An 18,658-nucleotide genomic window follows, 5' to 3' on the forward strand; every position below is an offset into this window, starting at 1 on the left:
TTTTTAATTTATCCTTCAATTATTAGTGCTTATGAAGAAGATTATGTGGGCGGGGTCAGGTATCTTTTTCAAATGTGGGTATCCGGATGGATATTATAGTATCCTATTCAGATTTTATCCTCTCATCCCTAGTTGACTGCATATATAGTTTTTGTTTTTAACATAATGATTTGTTTTTAAAAGAACGTTAATTGATACACAGTGGTTTTAATACTTGGGGATAAAAATGTCTTAAAAAATTTGGACATTAAATGGAATTATTTTTTATAATAATAATATAAATACTTTTTTCTTAAATATTAAAAGTTATACAAACCACAATTTTTTATCTTTTGTTAGTTTTAAAAACTTTTTTATAGACTAGTATTTATTAAATTCTTATTTATTTATATTTCTCATAAATCTTAACTAAGATAAAATTATATAAACAAAGCTTGGTGGACAATTCTTCTTATGGAGATCTACTACAATATAGCCTGGTTGAGTAGTTGTAATGGGGTGAAATTGATTGCAATTTGAACTAATAATTCTTTAAGTGAACCTTTGTCTCTTTGTTCTATCACTTTTACTCAACAAAAAAGTATAATTAATTTTCAAATGTGTATTTTATCTTTTTTTTTTTTAGTTTTTCTATTCATATAAATTGATCTCAAGTATTAAAGAGTTTGGCTTTGTAGTTGAATGAAAAAGGTGGAGGAAGGGGTTGAGTTCAAATTCCTGCCAGTAATAAAAACTATAAAATTAAACTGAACTAGACTCTTGATTTATTTTATAGTTTAAAATAGAAAGAAATGCAATTACAAATAATGTGTGGAGTTTGTGTATAACTTCAAACGTCATAATACATCTTTATATATTAAAAAAAAAGTAACATTCACTTGAGACAATTGTAATTAAACCTAATAAGACTATTATAAATGATAAAATTCTTCCTTTTAAATATTTAATACCTTTACATATTAAAATTTAAAACTCAAAATCATTGGTTAAGTGGAAACAATCCTATCACAATTGAACTTTTTACTTAAACAAACATTTTTTTCTTACATAAGTAAACTAAGTCAAATCAAGCCTTATGTAAACTATGATATAGATCTTATAAGTCTTTACAAAGTTGTATTTTTAAATGCGTCATGTGATTATTGTAACATTTTTAATGTATAATTTTTTAAATATCACCAAGCTAATAAAAAAATTATACTTATATTTTAAACATGTTCTAATGTCATATGTCTTAACTTATTTATATTTCATTTTTATTTTATAATGTGTATAATAAAAAATTATTGGTACAAGTAATTTAACATTTAGGATCCTTAACTAAGATTCCGGTACGATCTGTGGCTTGGACAAGGAGTCCTGATCACAAAAAAATACTAACGTGTTTTACATGAATCTTATACTGATTATCTATTTTTTCTTTCTCCATAACCTTAAAAATGTATATTTTCTATCTTTTTTCTATTGTTTTCTTAGGGCATTATATATGTTATTGAAAATTTAAATTATTTTTTATTGATTAAGTTCATTAAATTTTACATATTTTTTTCAATATACTCTTTAAAAATGTTTTACATCTTTTCATTTTTTTTGTATTTATGTCTATTAGTTATAAATTTTAATTTAATCAACTATTAAGGGCTTGCCACAGGCTCCTATTTGAAAATGGGCTTTTAATATTGGGTCAGAACTGTTTCAGGCCAACCCAACAAGTTAGGATTTTATTGGTAAAATGGAGGGGATTACTTCATGCACCACTTTTATTGCTTCCTGCACCTCCCAAAGATTCAGACAGACCAAAATACATTTACCTCTGTTACTCGTGACGCACTCCACTCACCATAGCGCAACTCCCTCTCTCCATCCGTCTTGCTAACCACAGTCCAGAGTCGCCGACGGATCCTAAGCACACGTCGCCACCGATAGATCCTTGGCGGCTAGGCCCGCATCGCCGTTGCCACCATAACGTCTTGCTCATCACATTCATCGACAATTTATCACCGACGGCGTCTCGCTGAGAAAAATCTGCTGGCGGCAAAATTGGGGTTGGGGATAAGCCACACGGCGACGTCAACTTTTTCGGGGACGAAGGATTTGAAGGCGGCGGCATCGTCGATGGGGACATTGTATGGCGGCGTTCTTGGGTGTTGTACTTCAAGCAGTTGTTGTTGTTGGGTAATTCGATTATGTTGTTTTGGATTTTATGTTGAAGCCCTTCCTTCACCTCTAACCCCTTATTCGTTCATCTTTGCCACTCAACATTTTCCCCCTATTCTGAAATATGATTTTAATATTTTAGAATAGGTATTTAAGATTACTTAATCATGTTCTAGGTTTTCGGATTACTCATCCCGTTCCAGAATACCTATTTCAAAATAGGAATGAAAAACAAATCCGTACCGTGGGTTCTGCCTCGCCCTTACCCCTATCCTAAGTTTGACGAGGAATCCTCCGAATGGATATAATACACGATTTTTAAAACTGTAGGATATATTAGTTAATTGAAATTTTGTTATTGTTTTATATCAAATATCCACCCGCTACAACAAAGAAAAATAAAAAATCATACTAATGGAGATGGAGATGAGAAATCAAATGCTTGGTCCCGCCCCTCCCCTCTCTCTCTTGTCATGTCTAATTTGTTATAAAGTTAAAATAAAATAAATAAAAAGAAAAGGTAAAATCTTAAACTAAATAACAAAATAATAATAATAAAATAACTTGATAGAACATTAATTAGTAATTTAATATATGGTACAATAAACACAAAAAAAAATAATTTAAGAGAGAAATTTTTAATTAGTACGAATTGAAACGCTCAAGCGTTATTTCTAGATAGAAACGTTAAGAAATAATTTTTTTATAAAAAAGGAAAAAATAAAATTTAAAGAAAAAGAAAACAAATTATTTACTCTGTTTGTGTCCCCCTTCTACAACAACAAAAGAGATTTCAAAGAAAAATTAAGTAAAAGATTTTAAAACAAATAATTTATTTTATAGAAATAAAATTAATATGAGTAATATATTTTTATAAATTTTAAATTATAAAACAAATATTTACTAACTTGATTTTGCACCTCTCTCATTAACATTGACTTCTTCCCCGCACAAGTCAACAATGGCGGTGTTTGTGTGTAGTGGCGATGTTGTGTGGTTGGGTGGAGGAGGGGCACAATTGTGTTGGTGGTTGGGTAGTTTTGTCTGTTTAAGTCTTTTAGGAGGTGCAGGGAGAAAAAAGGGAATGCAGGAAGTAATTACCTAAAATGAAAAATAAGAAGGTTAGGGTTTTTTTAGGCTCGTCGATATAAAAGGGAGTCCTTATCTTCTCGTATTTTTAGGTTTTCTTAGTTATTGTTACCATTTGCTCCCAGCACTGAGCTTAACCGAGCTTCACAAAGGTACCGTCTTTATTGCTCCACTATTCAATCACCAAATTTCATATCCCTTTCGTTGCACCTTGTTTGGGTTATGTTAATTACTGGTTACATCGGTTTCTCAACCATTTGATTTTGACATTCTTGTAATGTTTTGGTGATGTGATGATTTCGAGTTCTATTTGATTATTTGTTTTCTGAATTTGGGTCCTTTCATTGGGATTATTATACTGTTTCTCTCTTTCTTTATAGATGGGATTTTGGAAACGATCGATTTTTAGTTGCAATTGTTTTTGGGTTCATCAATTGGTTTTAGGGCTTCTATTTTCTCGAATCGCAGATTTTTTTTTTCCATTGCAAATTGCAGCTTGGTAGAAAGTGTTGGAGATAAATTTATGATGGTTGCTTTTGATTATTTTCTCATGTGAAAGACTGAAAGTTGTTACTTGTTAGATATTATTTAAAATTATGATATGGAGTTAGACTTACCAATTCAATCTGGTATTGTTTGTATGATGTAAGATGTTGTATTTATCTTTTCTAGAATATGGATTTAGTGCGACACTCATGTGGGCTTTATTTATCTCATGGTTGTCACCTTGATATTGATATGATCTAGTATAGTATTGTAGTTGAATTCAGTGTCCAAGCCTAAGAGTTGAGTCCTGTTTTGATGGGTAGCACGACATCTTTTAAAATCTAATTGTTTGGCTTCAATATGGAATAAGCAACATATAACTTCTCTGTTATAAATTAGTATGTGCATTTAAGTTTTTGTGGGTGCCACTATGAAAAGTCCATATAAAATTACTTATGCTGTTCCAGTAGAATGTGTTATGTATGCTTCAATTATACAATGTAGACTGTTTGATTATGTCTTTTGTCATCTTTTTTTGTCGTATATTTCCTCTCTGGTTTTATTACCATTAATTTTTGGATCTTTGTATGGTCCTGTTGCTTAGGGTGAAATTTATGTTTTTCTTCTTTGCCTTTACCCAGATGAATCGGGAAAAATTGATGAAGATGGCCGGTTCGGTTAGAACTGGGGGAAAGGGCACCGTGAGAAGGTATATCTATACACTTAACCTGGGCTTTCAATGAAAAGTCAGTATTGCCAATATTAGATTTAACTTAAGATGCTTTGGTAAATCTTGTTTCATTGGATGTATCATCCTTAGTCTCATATGGATGTATGACTTACTTTAACTTTTCTCCCTCTCCTCCCTGGCTCCCCGCTCTTCCACTCTGCACTTATTTGAGGGTTTGCAGTCAATTCGTTGGCTTTAGTTTTTTATAATTAAACACAAAATGTATTTGTTGTGTTGAAAGTTCTCTTAATGTTTTGTCTTATGCTCGGTCTAGAAAGAAGAAGGCTGTCCACAAGACAACAACCACAGATGACAAAAGGCTTCAGAGCACCCTGAAGAGAATAGGGGTGAATGCCATCCCGGCTATTGAGGAGGTCAATATCTTTAAGGATGACGTAGTTATCCAGTTTCTAAATCCCAAAGGTAATATCAGTCCACAATATTTAGAACATATATATTTATATTTTTTTAATATAATAGGCTATATATATTTCTTTAATTATATTAAGTTGGAAAATTTTGTTTCCAGTTCAAGCATCCATTGCTGCTAATACTTGGGTTGTCAGTGGTTCTCCACAAACAAAGAGTAAGCAACTATATCTTTCTTCTTCGTTGTCATATGCTTTGCTCTAGTTTTTATTTTCTCTCTCAGAGCATTGTCAATTTGTTAGTACATGTTGCAAAAGAATATATGTAAATAATAACTTTTGCTGTGTCAATCTTTTGTTTTTACTAGTTAGGCTTTAATTCAATAAGGACATGTTGAATTGATAACCTTTGCTTGTCATGTTGCAATATCTGGAGTTTTTTCATATTTGGGAGTAACCAAGGCATTGCTTCCCACAATTTCTAGAATTTATTTTAGAGAAACAATTGCTCATTTTTGTCAACATTCTCCGTGTTTTTGGAAAATACTTAATTACTTCGTTAACTGATTTATGACTATATTAGCATTGACAATTGACTTAAGTTTTTCCGTTTTACAGAGTTGCAGGATATACTCCCTAGCATTATCCACCAATTAGGTACGCAGTTTGAATTTGATCAAAGTCATGTTTTGTGTTTTACTTGTGCCTCTCAGTTTAACATTTTTTATTATTAAAATACAGGACCAGATAACTTGGAAAACCTGAAGAAGCTGGCCGAGCAATTCCAGAAGCAGGCTCCTGAAGGAGCCACTGGTTCAACCACCGCCCAAGAGGAGAATGATGATGACGATGTCCCAGAGCTTGTTCCAGGCCAGGATTTTGAGACAGCTGCTGAGGAGACCAAGGCTGCTTCCTAGAGTGTTTTGTTATTGTGCCATTGCCATATATATCCCGTGTTTTTAAATTTTTTTCTTCTTGATTTTCCATTTTAAGTATTTAAGGTGTTCAGTTCTCCTGTCATACTTTAAACAGTTCAAATACTTTATTAAATATGCTTTCCTTCATCTAATTAGGTATTCAGTTTTTGACCGCATCTGTCATCTACAACACCGTTTATTGGCATTGTTCCTGTTCGGTAGTTAGTTTGGATGGATTTGAGTTCTAAAAGAACGTGTTTAGTACGAGTTGGTTATGATTTGGATCGTCATAACCTAGTTTGAAGTTGCAATTTAGTCCCTCTGATGGTAGAATGTATATGTTTTCGAGTTAGTTTCTGAATTTAAATAAATCAAAAAAAGTTCTTGTTTGTTAGTATTAAAATGCAGAGATGTGAAAGAGGGAAGTTACTATCAAGGATTTATTTTAGTGTGAGTGTGTGATCGTTAGGTGTGTGTAGATCGTCTGCATGGATATATGGAGAGAATGATAAAGAACTATATGCATGTTCATCAGAAGAAATAGGAGACATTGAATAATATCATATCTAACGGTTAGAGACTTCTGAGTTATACGGTCTATGTGGATCAATATTTACGGAGTCTATGCTAAGTAAATTCACCTTATATTACTTGGACAATATGAGGAGTCCAGCACCTTACATATTGTTGCCCATATAAAGGCAAAGCAGCTATTCTCTGAGTAATTCTCTAATAGTGATTTTGATCACTGAATTTGTCAGTCACGGTTGATTTAGTTTCCAAAATTAATAAAATATAAATAATCCCCAAAATTATAGTATAATACTCATTTTGGTCTTTCATGTAGACACTTTTGTTAAAGTTGACTTCATAGATTGACTAAAATGAATGTAATATTATAATTTTAGAGATTTTTTTACATCAATTTCGAGAACTAAATTGATAGTGAATAATAAATTCAGGGATCAAATTAACAACATTTACTTCTCTTTTGTAAGTTTTTCTCGACGATGAACTTCCACTAAAAATTGTCGAACATATTCGTATTCTGCATGTAATTAAAGATTATTTTGCATCGAGAAAATCTTAAAGTAAAATTTAGAGTAAACACTCAACATTGTTTTCTAATGTGTACTTCAAAAAAATGATTAATTGAAATGGAGGGAGAAGCAAAATGTCTCGCATTTGTAATCTTGAAATTTTTTGTTTAATAATTGTTTCGTTTAAACTGAGATTTTCGTTAAAAACTAAGATATAATGATTTTTTAAAAAAATAAATATTTACTCTAAATTTTGTTTAATGTAATTACAAGTGATTCGGATTTGGACACCAAACATTTAAAATCATAACTGGTTTTTAGATATCAAAACTACTTTTACAGATAATAATTTCCATCTCCAAATGAGGAAAACTAATTATTTAATATAACTAACTTTGCATCTCCTTTTTCTTAAAAGTTAAGGCGCCGAATAATATGGAAATATCAACCATGACCAAATATTGTCACACAAGGTTTGTAGTACTGTACGCTTCATACATATTCGAATTTAGTCTCTTTTATGTCTTTAAGACATGGTAGATTTAGATTCATACTGATGCTAAAACCGTATAGTTATATACTAGATATTTAATACACAACTTTACACACACGCAGTGATAAATTATGTACCCTGGGATAGAAGAAACAGTACCAGTCACAAATATTTTATAAACAATAGTTCTTTTCTACAAAAATTCTTGAGCATACACACAATCGGGAAAATCCTTCCAATTACTTGACAGTTGACACCAACGCAAAATGAATTCAAACCTATTTTACATTTGATTCTGTACTTCACATTTGATTTTGTTGCTTCACTTCTGACAAACAACAGATGAGCAAATAGCTTAGAGCTTAACTATCTAGAGATTAATTAGGTTGTGAGTGTGAGTGGTAGAGTGAGGAGGATTTGAGAGCATATGAACTACTTCCCTCATGGTAGGCCTAGTGGGCCCCACTTCTTTAACACACATCATAGCTATGTTGAACATGTAAATGACACTTATCAATGGATACCCACTAAGCCTTGGGTCCACCACTGCCAACACTACTGCTGCATCCGACGGCTGAGAGAGCTCCAATCTCGTTTTGTTGACCCATCCAACGATGTCCACCCCGTCTCCAAACTCACCAACTGGCTTCCTCCCTATTATCAGTTCCAACAGCACCACGCCAAAGCTGTACACATCACTTTTCTCGTCCACTTTCAAAGTGTAAGCATACTCTGCCCAAACAAATCACTAAACTTGTCAATTGGATGATGATGATGGATAAGAGGAAAAAAGAAATGAATGGAACCTGGAGCAATGTAGCCGTAGGAGCCAGCAATGGAGGACATGGACTGAGAGGAGCCAAGGTCGTACAAGAACTTGGCAAGGCCAAAATCAGCAACATGAGCCTCAAAGTGAGCATCGAGCAATATATTATTAGACTTGACATCCCTGTGAATGATAAGAGGGGAACAATCATGGTGCAAATAGCATAGTCCCTTTGCAGCTTCCACCGCAATCTTGTACCTCATTTCCCACTTTAAATGACCTCCCTTGGCACCATGCAGCCACTCCCCTAAGCTCCCATTCGGCATGTACTCATACAGAAGCAAGTTCGTCTCCTTGTTCGACACGTAACCCAAAAGCCTCATTATGTTCCTGTGCCTTATCTTCCCCACCGTCTCTATCTCCGCTTTGAACCCGTAATCGTTCCTTCCACTCCCCGCTCCAACCAACCGCTTTATTGCCACGTCGCTTCCGTTTCTCATGGACCCGCGGTACACGATCCCTGCTCCTCCTTTTCCTATTATGTTCTCTTCTTTTAGACACTCCACCACCTCCTCGGCTTTCAAGTTCAGCCGCTGGAACCCCGTCAGCTTCCACGTCATCGCAAGCTTCAGCTTCCTCCTCCTCCTCATGTACTCCGTCCCCGCCACGAGAATCGCCGCAGTGGCCAGTGCAATCACCATGACGATCACCCTCGTCGATTTCAAACTCCAAGGGCCGCGTCTCTTCTTCAACGAGGAATTAGGGCAAGAGTGGGAACTACAGAGATTCGGGTTCCCTGCAAAGGATTTGTCGCTGAAGACCAAAAACTGACCACCGGTAGGGACCTTGCCGATGAAATTGTTGTAGGAGAGATCCAGCGTGGTGAGACTCAACATGAAGCGAATCTCGTCTGGGACTGACCCTGAGATTTGGTTTATCGACACATTGAAAATGCTTAAATCCGTTAGGTTTTTCATCCCCTTGGGAATCTCCCCGTCAAGCATGTTCCGGCTAAGATCAACGGCGGCGAGTGAAACGCAGCGAGTAAACGTCGTTGGGATTGGTCCGGTGAGATTGTTGCCGCTTATGTTGACCACAGTCAGCATTGGTAGGTCAAAAACCTCCCCCGGGATTTCTCCAAGGAATTCGTTCGTGTCAAGTGACAGAGTCTGCAGTGCCCTTAAGTTCTTCAACGCTGGGGGAATTTTCCCAGTGAATAAGTTGTTGGAAAGAGTGAGAATCCCGAGTGAATCGCCGGAAATTTCGGGAGGCAGTTCTCCGTTAAAACGGTTATTGGCCAACTCGATTATCGTGACGGAAGGTAGCTTGAAAATCCCTGACGGAACTGCGCCGTTAAGGTAGTTATTGGAGGCTCGGATCTTGGTTAGAGACTTGCAGTTAGCAATCTCGTTAGGGATTGGACCATGGAAGAAGTTATCTGTGATCAAGAACGTTTGTAACCTCCCACTCTTGCACAAATCCCGAGGGATCAACCCGCTGAAGTGATTCTTCGTGACGTCGAAGAACTTGAACTTCCCGTTTTGCCCCAGGTTCTGCGGGAGCTCAGAGGAGAAATTGTTCTCCCAGAGCTGCAGCGTTTCCAGATTAGGAAGCTCGCCGACGAAGGAGGGAACTGAGCCTCGGAGATTGTTGTGGAAGAAGTTCATCAGAGTGAGGTTTTTCAGCTGAGAGAAGCGCGTCGGTATCTCCCCGGTGAGGCCGTTGAAGGAGAGATCCAGTGACATGAGGCTCACCATGTCGGAGAGCTCAGACGGAATGGTTCCGGTGAGGTTATTCATTTGCAAGAACAACGTGTCGAGGTTTCTCATATTTGCTAGACTCGGTGGAATCTCGCCGCTGAGGTTGCAGCTTGAGAGGTCAAGGTATTTCAGAGATTCCATGGTGCCGAACTCCGGTGGAATTCCGCCTTCGTAAGCGTTGTTGTATCCGAGCTTGAGAATCCTCAGCGTCTTCAACTTAGACAAACTCTTCGGAATATTCCCCGATAAGCTATTGGTGCTTAAGCTTAAAAACTCCAAGCTCTTAAACTCCGAGTAACTCTCCGGTATGCTTCCGGAGAAATAGTTTCCGTCGAGCTTCAGGTATTTCAATTTCTCCAGTTTCACGAACTCTTCCGGAAGCGATCCGGTGAAGTTGTTGTCGTAGACGTCGAGGACCTCGAGTTCGGTCATCGGAAGAATTATTTTGCCGGGAAAATAGCCGGAGAAGACGTTGTGAGAGATGTTGAGGTGCTTGAGGGAAGTGAGGGCGGCGAGCTCCTTGGGAAGTTCGCCGGTGAGGTTGTTCTGCGAGATGGTGAGGTTTTCAAGTTTGTCCAATTCTCCGATCTCCGGCGGAACGTGGCCGAAGAGAGGAACAAAGGAGACGTTGATAGCAACAACTCGAAGTTCTTGGTCGCAAGATACACCTGAAAAGAAACAGTGTGCAGAAAGCGACGTGGAAAACTTCCAGTCATGGAGCGCGTCGTCTTTGGCTCTGTCTCCCTTCATGGACTCCTTCAGCTTCAGCAGCGCATCCATGTCACTGAACGAAGAACACGTTGCCACGTGTAGCCATATGAAGAAAACAAACAATAAAAGCGTGTAACACACACAGCTTCTCATGTCTCTCTGGTTTTGCTTCGCAGTAGTAGTACTCACTCTCTCATATACTTACGCCAAATGCATACATAATGTACAACACCACACACCACATGCTGCCTCTATTTATATACACCGTTACGTATTCAATAGCATATGTGTATGTACAACACTGTATCATATGGTTGCATGCAATACTAATTCTGTTTGTATGAAATGGGAAAAGTTGTTCAAAGTGGAAAAAAAAAGAACAATGTTCATCAGTAGCTAGCCACACGAGATCCACTATCAGTTTGTGACACACGAAGTGTAATTATGTTTCTAGAAAATTATATGCCAGTATAAATTTCTAATACGGATTAGTTATATTGATTCTAGTGGGGGAAGAGGTCCTACAAGCAATTAGTTTAGAGGAGAAATTTTTATGCAAGCGTTGTCTATCACAAATCTTTTATTCAGTAACTAGTGTGTGTGTATAAAGCTAATTATTCTTGGTATATATATTTTTAAATATGACTGAAATATTCTTAAATTTTTATTAATAAAGTATGTATTGTAGAAATTTGGATCATGCACTTTACTAAATTGTTTGATGACGATGGAACTTATTATACGATTGGATAACATTTGGTGGCTGTTAAGTCTACTCGAACGTGGAGTTAGCTTTTGTGAAGAGAAAGATGCAATCGATCCCTGTGACCATTCTATATGGAGGTTTAAACTTTCCATGAGCCAGACTTTGTACTGAAACAAAAGTGGTTTTTCGTGATTCACCAAATTAAAAAAAGGAATAAACTAAAGAAACTTTCTTTACGTGGAAGGAAGTCTTCTTAGCTACTGTGCTTTGTGCTTGGGTACATCACTGGGATAATTATTGCCCATGTAAAAGCAAAAGCATCAATTCTCCGTTTTAAGTTGTTCTGTCAACGATCAAGCTCTAGATATTGCAGAATCGTATTCTATGAGTGACAATTAAAGGGTATTATGCATAAATAAAATTTTAAAGCAAATTATTCATCGCAAGTGGTTCTGTTCCAAACATTTCCAAGTTAAATTGTAAATTACTACCATTTTGGTATTTTGAAAGGAGAATGAAGAAAAACGAGACGATATATATGGGACAGAAGTTATCAGGTGGGTTCATGTAACTTATTCTCCTTTTAATTTGCATATAAAAACTATATATATTTTGATAGATTAAGACAAATGAGTTATCTAAATTATCTTTATTTTTAGTTTTAACTATAAAGTTAATGTTCTTAATTTTTTTAATTAAAATATATTTCCTTTTATCTTAAGTACATAATTTTTTTTTATCTTACATATAAACAAATTTTAATAAATTTTATGTTAATATCTCTAAAATATTCTTTATTTAATAAAAACTTTAGTTTTAATGACTTTTTATTATTATCAAGTTTCAATGAAAAATAAGTTAAAAAAATAATTTTTAATTAAAATTAATAGAATTAAATATAATTAAATAAATTTTTTAATTATTTTTTTTATATTTGAGATCGGATGGAGCAGTGATTTGTGCCACTGGAAGGAGAATGTATTTAAGAGTTTCTCTACACTTAGGAATATTGGGAAGAAATTTCTTTTCTTTTTTCCTTTTTTTTATTTAAGGCCTAAAAAAGTGTTGCAAGGTCAATATATTCTCACACAAATACACAATGATGCTTCAAGAATGGATTCATGCCCGTGCGTTCAACAATTCTTTCATAGTTTTGGGAATAGGGAGCCACTGATATATGGATGAGTGGTACATGCTTCTCAAAAAGTGTTCTATATTGTCGTTTGTCAACTCCAGTGATGATAGCGACTGCAAATTAGTGTCCGTGAAGTGCCCGTCTTTTACACGGCAGACAGTTTTTATTCTCTAAAGCCTAATCAAATTCTATGTTTCATTTTTTACTCATAATATGAAGTTTTTATTTTAGTCTTGTTTTGAAAAAAATATTTTAGTCTTTTAAAGTTTTTTCTTTAATTATTATTGTCAAATAATAGCGTGTGATTATGTAATAATGATGTTGACAATATATTAATTCGTCACATTATTAAAAAAAATTGATGCAACAATCATATGTAAAACTTTTTAGTTGATGAGAGATTTAATATTTTTGATAAATTGTGTTTTTAGTTGTATAGGTTGACATGGTGGAAACACATCTGAATTGTGGATCATGTTTTATCCCTTGCATATCCTGAACACTGTGATTAGACTAATTAACATGCATGATTCATATTGTTAAAATTTGAAATCATGTATGTCGGAGCAGATTGTAGACTGCTGTGCATGAACGTCCAGGAAGGTGAGGCTTGGGGTCTAAAAGCGATTAATTTTTCTGCTGAAATGGGATTGCAGAATATAATATATCTTTGAAGTTGACAACAAAGGAGTGGTAGACAAACGAAAGAAGACAGTAGTAGATCATTCTGAATTGGGATCTATCATCGATGATTGAAGGAGTTTGTTAGTACATAATCCTACTTTTTGTATTAGCGTTGTAGAGAAGTCAATGGTATTGACGTATTGTCTTGAGTTACTAATTAAGGGTCACTTCATGTTATATTAATCTTTATATTAAATTATAAACTATGTTAATTCCAAAACAAAAAAATAAGTTTTTTCTTCTAAATTATCTTTCATTTGAAACTTGATAGAAAGTCTTTGGTCATATTAAATGAAAAACAATTTTAGGATAATCTCATTAAAAATTAAGGATAAATCCAATCAATTTTTGCTTATGTAGGAGACTAAAAATTATGATTTTTGTTTGCTTATAAAAGATATCAGAGATAATATATGCTTTATTTTATTTTATAAATAAATAAATTGGGGAGATGGTTTTTTGGGCTTTGAAAATAAAAGGGATTTTATAATTAAAGTGTTTAATTATTAAAACTTTTAAGAATGTGTAGACCCTTGTGTTGAACTTTTGTCCTTGTAAACTCAACTTATCCTAATGGTTGCTCTAAGTATCCCAACCTGACTCTTTTCCTTTTTGTCATCCTTGCTCATTTGGAGAATGAGTTGTGAGACTTGATTTAACTAAGTGTGTGTGTGATAACTCATCACATCCAACTTGATCCACGTCTGAGAGAAGCTATCATTTGTTGCTTTGGCGTATTTTCATTCTTTTTATGTGACTTTTAATGTTAACGCGTGTATAAGGCGTGAAAACAAACACCATCTAAGGAGTTAGGGATTGTAGGAATCACATTGCGTTGTCTATATTCCCGTGTCGTGGAAATTTTATTTCAAGGTAAGAATGAGTAAGACTATTTGGCTCGTGGATGTGGCTTTGGTGGTTGTTAGTGGGTTGACATGTTGCATTTTATTCCACATTTTGTATATTTGTTTATGTAAGTTTTGATTCATTTTGTGTTAATTAGGATTAGTTGCATGTTTATTTTGTTTAATTGTCTAATATGATCCTCAATAGGGTCATAATGTTTTTATGAATTGTTTTTGAGGGATCCAACATTAAAATTAGGTTTAGCCATTAATTTTATTTGAAGGGATGCACTAGTTGTTTCTTATAAATAACCTTATACTCTCTTGCTTTTGGGATATCATTCAATAAGATTAGAATTTCACTTGTTTTGTGAGTTTAAGAGTTGTGTCTCTTGTGAGTTCTTAGATTGAACATTTCTTGATTCTTATCAAAGATTTTCATATCTTTGTGGTGAATCGTTACTGAACTTATCACTCTCTATAGAATATGACATCTTTCCCTACTCTTTTCCATCGTTTTATTTTTATTTTTAAATACTTATTCTTAATTCCTCATGCTTAATATTTTACAGTTTTTGTTCTTGCACAACTTTCCTCTATTCCTTTGTTTATGTGTGTCATTCCCATAAAGCTTCAAGCTTTCTTTGATTGAATGTGCCATTGTTACAAAAATTAAGGAAATTGTTTTAAAAATTCTTATTTTTCATTCCTCTTTAATTCAATCTATTAAATACAAATCCACTCAAGAACGATCTATGGAAACAATATATCATATAATTTTCATAACCTAGAAATTTTTGAGGTTTGTCTTTTTTTTTTGTCCTTAGAAAGGTGGATTAGTTAAGGAGATTGCAATGGATACTTGAGGTGAGGTTCAATACTTAGAGTGATTTTGATCTAGAGTACATGATGTATGTGTAGACATCGAAACGACATGACATTGGTGCCTAAATTATAAGGTCAAAATTATCTATAACTTTTGTGAAGATACCAAGTCGAGAATTTTGCATCCTAAATGTGATTTTGGCTATGCAAGCGACACACTTTGTTTCCTATTTGTTTACTTTGTGCTTTAATTGTAATGGCCTTGTCCCTTTTAGGTTTATAGATTTAAATAGATCTTTTAGAATTTGTTTTGACAAGTTCCCTAGTGGGGAAAACCTTGGAGATCAAGGAGTGTTGGCACAAGGATTGGAATGAAAGATGATTCATCTTTTCTCTACTTTCTTGATTTGGATTTTCTTATCTTATATCTTGATTTTGTTCTTTATATTTAAGTGTTTTCTAAATTTTTCTTAGGAGCATAGCCATTGACTATTATTTATAATAATCTAGTTATTTTGAGGTTCTCTTAAAAGGTGAGGGGAGAAGAAATAACTAAATTTGTAATTAGCTAGGTTTGACCCCAAATGAAAATGAGATTAATTAACCCATGTTCAATTACCAATAGAAATCATATACTTGTCCTATTGTAAAATAAGATAAATGCCTGATTTTTATTCGTCATTTTAATCCCATTTTCAGCTAGACAAACTCATATTCATATTATAAAATATTTTTCATTACATTGCTAATTATACAAGCAATTTATAAATTACTATAATTGTACATACTATATTTACAAATGTTAAAATGTTGATAGGGGCAGCTGCCCCCACAATGCTTAAAGTGCATCCGTGAATGGAACAGAGGTTAGGGTTCCCTGCAAACGAGTTGTCGTTGAAGACCAAAAACTGACCCTCGTTGGGGACCTTGCCTGTGAAATTGTTGTAGGAGAGATCCAGCGTGGTGAGGCTCGTCATGAATTTTATCTCGTCAGGGACTGGCCCTGTTAAATGGTTTCTCGAGACATTGAAAAAGCTCAAGACCGTGAGGTTCTTAATCCCCTTAGGAATATCCTCAACTAGCATGTTCCGGCTGAGATCAACGGCGGCGAGTGAAACGCAGCGAGTAAACGTCGTTGGGATTGGTCCGGTGAGATTGTTGCCGCTTATGTTGACCACAGTCAGCATTGGTAGGTCAAAAACCTCCCCCGGGATTTCTCCAAGGAACTCGTTCGTGTCAAGTGACAGAGTCTGCAGTGCCCTTAAGTTCTTCAACGCTGGGGGAATTTTCCCAGTGAATAAGTTGTTGGAAAGAGTGAGAATCCCGAGTGAATCGCCGGAAATTTCGGGAGGCAGTTCTCCGTTAAAACGGTTATTGGCCAACTCGATTATCGTGACGGAAGGTAGCTTGAAAATCCCCGACGGAACTGCGCCGTTAAGGTAGTTATTGGAGGCTCGGATCTTGGTTAGAGACTTGCAGTTAGCAATCTCGTTAGGGATTGGGCCATGAAAGAAGTTATCTGTGATAATGAAGATTTGTAACCTCCCACTCTTGCACAAATCCCGAGGGATCAACCCGCTGAAGTGATTCTTCGTGACGTCGAAGAACTTCAGCCTCCCGTTTTGCCCCAGGTTCTGCGGGAGCTCAGAGGAGAAGTTATTCTCCCAGAGCTGCAGCGTATTCAGATTGGGAAGCTCGCTCAGCAAGGACGGAATAGGGCCGTGAAGATTGTTGCGGAACAAGTTCATGAGAGTGAGGTTTCTCAGCTGAGAAAAGCTCTCTGGAATCTCCCCGGTGAGGCTGTTGCAGGAGAGATCCAGTGCCATGAGCCTCACCAAAGAAGAGAGTTCAGACGGAATGCTTCCGGTGAGGAAGTTCATTTGCAAGAACAACGTGTCTAGGTTTGTCAGATTTGCAAGACTCGGTGGAATCTCGCCGCTGAGGTTGCAGCTTGAGAGGTCGAGGAATCTCAGAGATTCCATGGTGCCGAACTCCGGAGGAATTCCACCTTCGTAAGCGTTGCTGTATCCGAGTTTGAGAATCCTCAGAGTCTTCAACTTGGACAAACTCTTCGGAATCCTCCCCGATAAGCTGTTGGTGTTTAAGCTCAAAAACTCCAAGCTCTTAAACTCCGAGTAACTCTCCGGTATGCTGCCGGTAAAATAGTTTCCGTCGAGTTTCAGGTATTTTAGTTTCTCCAGTTTCACGAATTCTTCCGGAAGCGGTCCGGTGAAGTTGTTGTCGTAGACGTCGAGGACTTGAAGTTCCGTCATCGGAAGAGTGGCTTGGCCGGGGAAATCGCCGGTGAAGAGGTTGTGAGATATGTTGAGGTGCTTGAGGGAAGTGAGGGCGGCAAGCTCCATGGGGAGTACACCGGTTAGATTGTTGTTCACGATTGTGAGATTTTCCAGCTTGTCCAAGTTTCCGATCTCCGGCGGAATGTGACCGAAGAGAGGAACAAAGGAGACGTTGATAGCAACGACTCGAAGGTCTTGGTCACATGTTACGCCTGAAAAGAAACAGTGTGCAGAATGCGATGTGGAAAACTTCCAGTCATGGAGTGCGTCGTCTTTGGCTTCGTCTCCTTTCATGGACTCCTTCAGCTTTAGTAACGCATCCATGTCACTGAACGAAGAGCACGTTGCCATGGGAACCCATATGCAGAAAACAAACAATAATAGCGTGTAAAGCACACAGCTTCTCATGGCTCTGGCTCTTATCTTTCTTCGCGGTACTCACTATTATACCTACGCTGCGTCCTTATTATATGTTGACACCACACACCTCATGCAGTCTCTATTTATATATACACCGTTATATTATACATTATATTGAATAGCATGCATTTATTCATGTACATCACTGTACTGTTCATGGTGGCATGTTATACTACTTCAATTCTGTTTCTATGAAAATGAAAAAAAAAGTAGTTCTCAAAGTGGATGCCGAGAAAAAAATATATATATACTATGCATCACTAGCTTCACAAACGCGCAGTTAGCTTTTGTGAAAACAAAGATGCAATCTCTTTCGTGGCTATTTAACTAGGTTTAAGCTTTCCATGAGCCTAACTTTGGAATGAAACAAAAGTTGTTTTAAGTGATTCACCAAATTTAAAATTAAAGGAGAATAAAAGAAAGTTTCTTTAGGTGGAGGTCTTCCTACCTAGTTACTGTGCTTTAGTACATCAATGGGATAATTATTGTCCATGGAAAAGCCAATGCATCAATTCTCTGTTTTAATTTGTTCTGTCAAGGATCAAGCACTAGTTATTGCAGAATCGTATTCTATGAGTGACAAGTAGAGGGTATTATGCATCAATAAGAATTTAAAACAAATTATTCATCTGCAAGCTAGTGATTCTGTCCCAAACATTTCTAAGTTAAATGTAAATTACCATTTTGTTCTTTTGAGAAGAGAATGAAACAGACAATATCCAGACGATATATAGATACATAATAGTTATCAACTTACCCAGTGGGTGCATGTAACAGATTCTTCATTTTGCATTTTAAAAAGGTAACATACTAACATGATCTTCTATATATAATTAGATTAAGTCACGAGTTATGTGAATTATCAATATTTAACTAAATTTTAAGAATAAAATTAATGTTCATAATTTTATTACTAATATACTGTGATTAATTTGGACAACTGATACAATGCAACATTATACAATACAAAGGAGAGTGTATTTAACAGTTTCTCTACACGTAGGAATAATTGCTAAAAGAAAGTAAAGATAATATTTTTTTATTTTTTATTTAAAGCTTAAAAAAGTGTTATTCTAACGCCACTATTAAGATAGAAAAGATCATAAAATGGTCCCCTCTTAAATATTGCTCCAAGACTATTTTAGTAAAAAGGATTTATCTACATCATTTGCTCCTGGGTGACTGCCAGGATACTACTACGTAAGGAAAAAAAAAAAATACATGATCTT

At 35.6% G+C, this 18,658-nt stretch overlaps 3 protein-coding genes across 4 annotated transcripts; 1 reads left to right on the top strand and 2 right to left on the bottom strand.

Annotated features, from left to right (window-relative positions):
• Nucleotides 1–1,842: 1,842 nt before the first annotated feature.
• LOC100306292 (uncharacterized) lies at nt 1,843–5,899 on the top strand. Of its 2 annotated transcripts, none has more exons than XM_014763473.2 (6): nt 1,843–2,175; nt 4,374–4,441; nt 4,737–4,885; nt 4,992–5,048; nt 5,449–5,487; nt 5,572–5,899. In XM_014763473.2, the coding sequence occupies exons 1-6, from the start codon at nt 2,116–2,118 to the stop codon at nt 5,745–5,747; spliced, it is 549 nt and encodes a 182-aa protein (XP_014618959.1). In that variant the 5' UTR covers nt 1,843–2,115; the 3' UTR covers nt 5,748–5,899.
• Nucleotides 5,900–7,425: 1,526 nt separating this feature from the next.
• On the bottom strand, nt 7,426–10,743 carry CLV1A (receptor protein kinase-like protein). The gene is given in 2 exon segments (NM_001251647.1): nt 7,426–8,012; nt 8,087–10,743. Coding segments are annotated over 2 exon segments (2,946 nt in total). The 5' UTR covers nt 10,671–10,743; the 3' UTR covers nt 7,426–7,650.
• Nucleotides 10,744–15,442: 4,699 nt separating this feature from the next.
• Nucleotides 15,443–17,973, bottom strand: LOC102664073 (leucine-rich repeat receptor-like kinase protein CLV1a). The gene has a single exon (XM_041006701.1). The coding sequence runs from the start codon at nt 17,415–17,417 to the stop codon at nt 15,462–15,464; it is 1,956 nt and encodes a 651-aa protein (XP_040862635.1). The 5' UTR covers nt 17,418–17,973; the 3' UTR covers nt 15,443–15,461.
• Nucleotides 17,974–18,658: the final 685 nt, after the last annotated feature.

Source organism: Glycine max, chromosome 11 (assembly GCF_000004515.6).
Source record: "Glycine max cultivar Williams 82 chromosome 11, Glycine_max_v4.0, whole genome shotgun sequence".
NCBI classification, from domain to species: domain Eukaryota; kingdom Viridiplantae; phylum Streptophyta; class Magnoliopsida; order Fabales; family Fabaceae; genus Glycine; species Glycine max.

Coding starts and splice junctions, on each gene's coding strand:
- LOC100306292 (XM_014763473.2), top strand. CDS start 2,116: ATGGGGACATTGTATGGCGGCGTTCTTGGGTGTTGTACTTCAAGCAGT. Junction 5,049..5,448: donor TGGTTCTCCACAAACAAAGA/GTAAGCAACTAT, acceptor TCCGTTTTACAG/AGTTGCAGGATATACTCCCT. Junction 5,488..5,571: donor TAGCATTATCCACCAATTAG/GTACGCAGTTTG, acceptor ATTAAAATACAG/GACCAGATAACTTGGAAAAC.
- LOC102664073 (XM_041006701.1), bottom strand. CDS start 17,417: ATGAGAAGCTGTGTGCTTTACACGCTATTATTGTTTGTTTTCTGCATA.